The following is a 3,289-nucleotide window of genomic DNA, read 5'->3' as shown; positions in this document are numbered from 1 at the left end:
GGAACAAAGGGTAATTGTTTTATCGAGAGAAACGCGAACAGCTACTGCCTGAAGATTAGTTTTTAAAACAAGTTGGCTATGAATGTAATTATTATTGACTGCTATAGACGTACCACCAGAGCATAATGGTTATACATACTATAGTTTTTAATACTTATCAGTTTCTTTCAAATGTGTTTCTTGTAAACATAAAGCTACCGGGCAATGGTCCTGAATTAGTAAAGATAATTCGTTAAAGATGACTATTAAACCTCGGCAATTCCATTGTATAAATGTAGGATGATTCATTTTTATTTGCTATGTGTAATGGGGGATATCCTCCCTTTATTTTTATTAGGTGATGTACTTCGGACTTGCGAGGAAGAATGGCATGGTGTTACGTCCATTTCCTCGAAGACCCCAAATTTATTATGAAGAGCGACGGGATCTTGTGCCCCTTTGGGCAACCGATCGCTCGTCTGCTTTTGTACATTTTTAGAGGGAGATTTGTTTCGTCTCCCAGACGATTTTGATGAACCCGCAGCTGCGGGCTTTGGTGTAGCCATAGCTGCAGATTTTGGCGCAGCCGCAGCTGCAGGGCCTGCAGAAGCAGGTGTTGTAGTGGATTTAAATTTGTCATTAGATGACAGAGAAACCTTAGATGTTGTGGTCTGTTGAGGAATATCATTCCCACATACCTGAGTAGACATATCCTTCTTTGAGGATGCTTTTAAAACTGTTGAATATGAGGGCAGATTAGGCTTAGGTACGCTATACATATTGACCATTTTTTTCGCTTCTGGATACGGAATTCTTTTTTCTGCTTTAACTTTTTGAATTCCCTTTTCTTTTTGCCATACAGGGCATTGTTTTGAAGAAGCCATGTGGTCTCCCTTGCAGTTCTTACATTTAGGGTCTTTTTGACAGCCTCTGCCATCATGCCTCTCCTCACCACACCTGAAGCATGCATCAGCACTTTTGCAGTTTGATTGCCCGTGTCCAAATCTCTGACACTTAAAACAGCGCAGTGGATTTGGAACGAACGTTTCAATTTTCATGATGTACAGGCCGACTTTAATGTTTGTTGGAAGTGTAGGTGTACAGAAAGTCAACAGGTAAGTGTTCATCGGTTCGATGTTGTCGTTACGCTTTTTCGTGAACCGTTTAACAGAGACCACACCTTGAGATTCCAATTCACATTGGATTTCCTGTTCCGGAATGTCATCAAGGTCATGATCTCTGTCGAACAGAATACCTTTGCTTTGATTGAGCCCAGAGTGTATTTTACCGATTACAGGGATATCTGCTAGAGCAGTCAATGCCAACAAAGATGTAGACTGTTGTTTTTTTAGTAACTTCAATCAAAAGAGCTCCAGATTTTAACTTTTTAACTGATCTCGGAGTTCCAATTACTCCCTGTATTCCTTTCTGTATGAGAAAAGGCGACACCTTTGTAAGGGGCTTCGTTTGTTTTTCTGATAATTTTGCTTCAAGTGTGATGAAGCGGGGCCAGTGTTCCACAACTGAAGTAATCTGCTCATCATTCATAGAGTACTCTAAACCTGATGGGTAACAACGTTTTTTTGTAGTAGCCATGGTTTTATGAATAAAATTCAGAATCCTTGCTCCCCGCCCGCCACGGAGCGCCAACAAGGGCGATGTCAAGTCAAACGGATATCCAGTAAGAATGACACCAAGAGGGTACAAAGAAACTATACTCAGACATGATATGCCTGATTGACCCTAAGCCACCGCTTGATATACATATATTAACATGGAAACGTCGGCGTATTGGAAATTTGTGAAAAAGGCAGATAATAACAAATATATTACAAATACATCAATACTATGACATGTCAATAAAAACAGCTCGGCGTGACCAGCCGATCGATCAAGACGGGCCAAACTTGACCTCCCGTCTAGATGAATATGGGGCCAAAGTGGAGTGTTGGTCATGTCAGGTGCGTTACACCCAGCACCTGCAGACCTCAGCCACCAGGATCCCCTTCTCCACCAACACGGGTCGCAACCCACGGCCAACAGGCTGCCCCATTTAGTCGCCTTTTACGACATGCAAGGGGGTGCCAGGGACCTATTCTTGTCACCCCGGGTCCCCTAGGGGGTTTACTGGCTCTGAAAAAGTGCGTAAAATTTGATTACTTCATTGCGACCGAGTTAAACGGCAATGTTAAGAGGTCTGCAGCTTATATAGGGTTTGTACGGGATAGGGCCGATGTACAAGAAACATGGCAGACAATGCCTTTACGGTTAGTGTTCAGCTTTAACTTTTCAATCGTCAGATTCCCTTACTTATGCAGCTATATACCTTCATCACCTGCATACGGGGTTTATATCTCAGTTGATTCGATACGCAATAGCATGCTCTATGTATGAACAATTTCTTAAACGAGGTAAGTTATTGACAAACATGTTAGTGAAACAAGAATATCAGCAGTCTTGTTTAAAGTCGTACTTTCAAGATTGAATACTGTGCGTTATCTTCCTATTTCATTCGTAAGTTCTATGGTCGTTCAATGACCTTTTCACAGAGCGAGTAAGACATAATTAAGCTAGTACTTAACCTACCTTGATTGTCTTCAGCATTCTGTAAAAACATGCTGGCACCATTGTTGTAGTAATCTGACACGTACAGCCCCAGAACGCTTAGAATGTACCCATTTGAGGCCACAACCATCATTAAGTTTTACTAATGGGCGGTTTTTATGCAAGCTGTATTAAAACCGATGGAATTCGTAATTACGGCTCTTTTGTATGTAGATGTATGTGCCATCCAGTATGATCACAGCTTGATCTGCTTCTCAGTGCAAAGTTTAATTGATTGATTATTGTTTTACGTCCCGTTCGAGAATTTTTCACTCATTTAGAGACGTCACCATTTACCTGTGAAGGGCTTCAAATTTATCTGCACTCAGGGCCATTTAGCAGTGAGGGTTCTTTATCGTGCCAACGCCTATCATGACACGTGACCTCGGTTTTTAATGTCTCATCCAAAGGACCCGCAACTTTCACTTCAAAGTGCCAAGCGCTTAGCGAAGGAACAGTTGCTACCTATTTTTTATCGACATAGGTCAGTCGTGGCCGTAATTCGAACATATGATCCTTCGATCACGGAGCGAGCGCTCTACCGACTAAGCTACCGTGACGGTAAACGGTCACCTGCGTTTACTCAGGTGACCTATTGCTATCTATTTCGTCCCTCGTCGTGCATTAATATTTAAACATTTTCAGCTTCTTCTATGGAACCACTGCACCAGAATTAACCAATTTTGGCATATAGCATTCATGAGTG

At 41.9% G+C, this 3,289-nt stretch overlaps 1 protein-coding gene across 1 annotated transcript; it reads right to left on the bottom strand.

Annotated features, from left to right (window-relative positions):
• Positions 1-290: 290 nt before the first annotated feature.
• LOC133186475 (uncharacterized) lies at positions 291-2,674 on the bottom strand. Its single transcript, XM_061321715.1, has 2 exons — positions 2,566-2,674; positions 291-1,285 (listed from the first exon to the last, which is right to left on the bottom strand). Exons 1-2 carry the CDS (start codon positions 2,672-2,674, stop codon positions 291-293), a joined length of 1,104 nt encoding a protein of 367 aa, XP_061177699.1.
• Between the last annotated feature and the right edge of the window lie 615 nt (positions 2,675-3,289).

The sequence above is a fragment of the Saccostrea echinata genome, unplaced genomic scaffold (genome assembly GCF_033153115.1).
Source record: "Saccostrea echinata isolate AGI-Se365-2 ecotype Australia unplaced genomic scaffold, CSIRO_AGI_Sech_v1 ptg000014l, whole genome shotgun sequence".
NCBI lineage: Eukaryota > Metazoa > Mollusca > Bivalvia > Ostreida > Ostreidae > Saccostrea > Saccostrea echinata.
This window is presented reverse-complemented; position numbering and strand designations above follow the sequence as displayed.

Excerpts from the sequence above, each read along its gene's own strand:
- LOC133186475 (XM_061321715.1), bottom strand. The coding sequence starts at position 2,674 with ATGGTTGTGGCCTCAAATGGGTACATTCTAAGCGTTCTGGGGCTGTAC. Across the intron at positions 1,286-2,565 it reads GAATGCTGAAGACAATCAAG|CAGATATCCCTGTAATCGGT; the intron begins GTAGGTTAAGTA and ends TGACTGCTCTAG.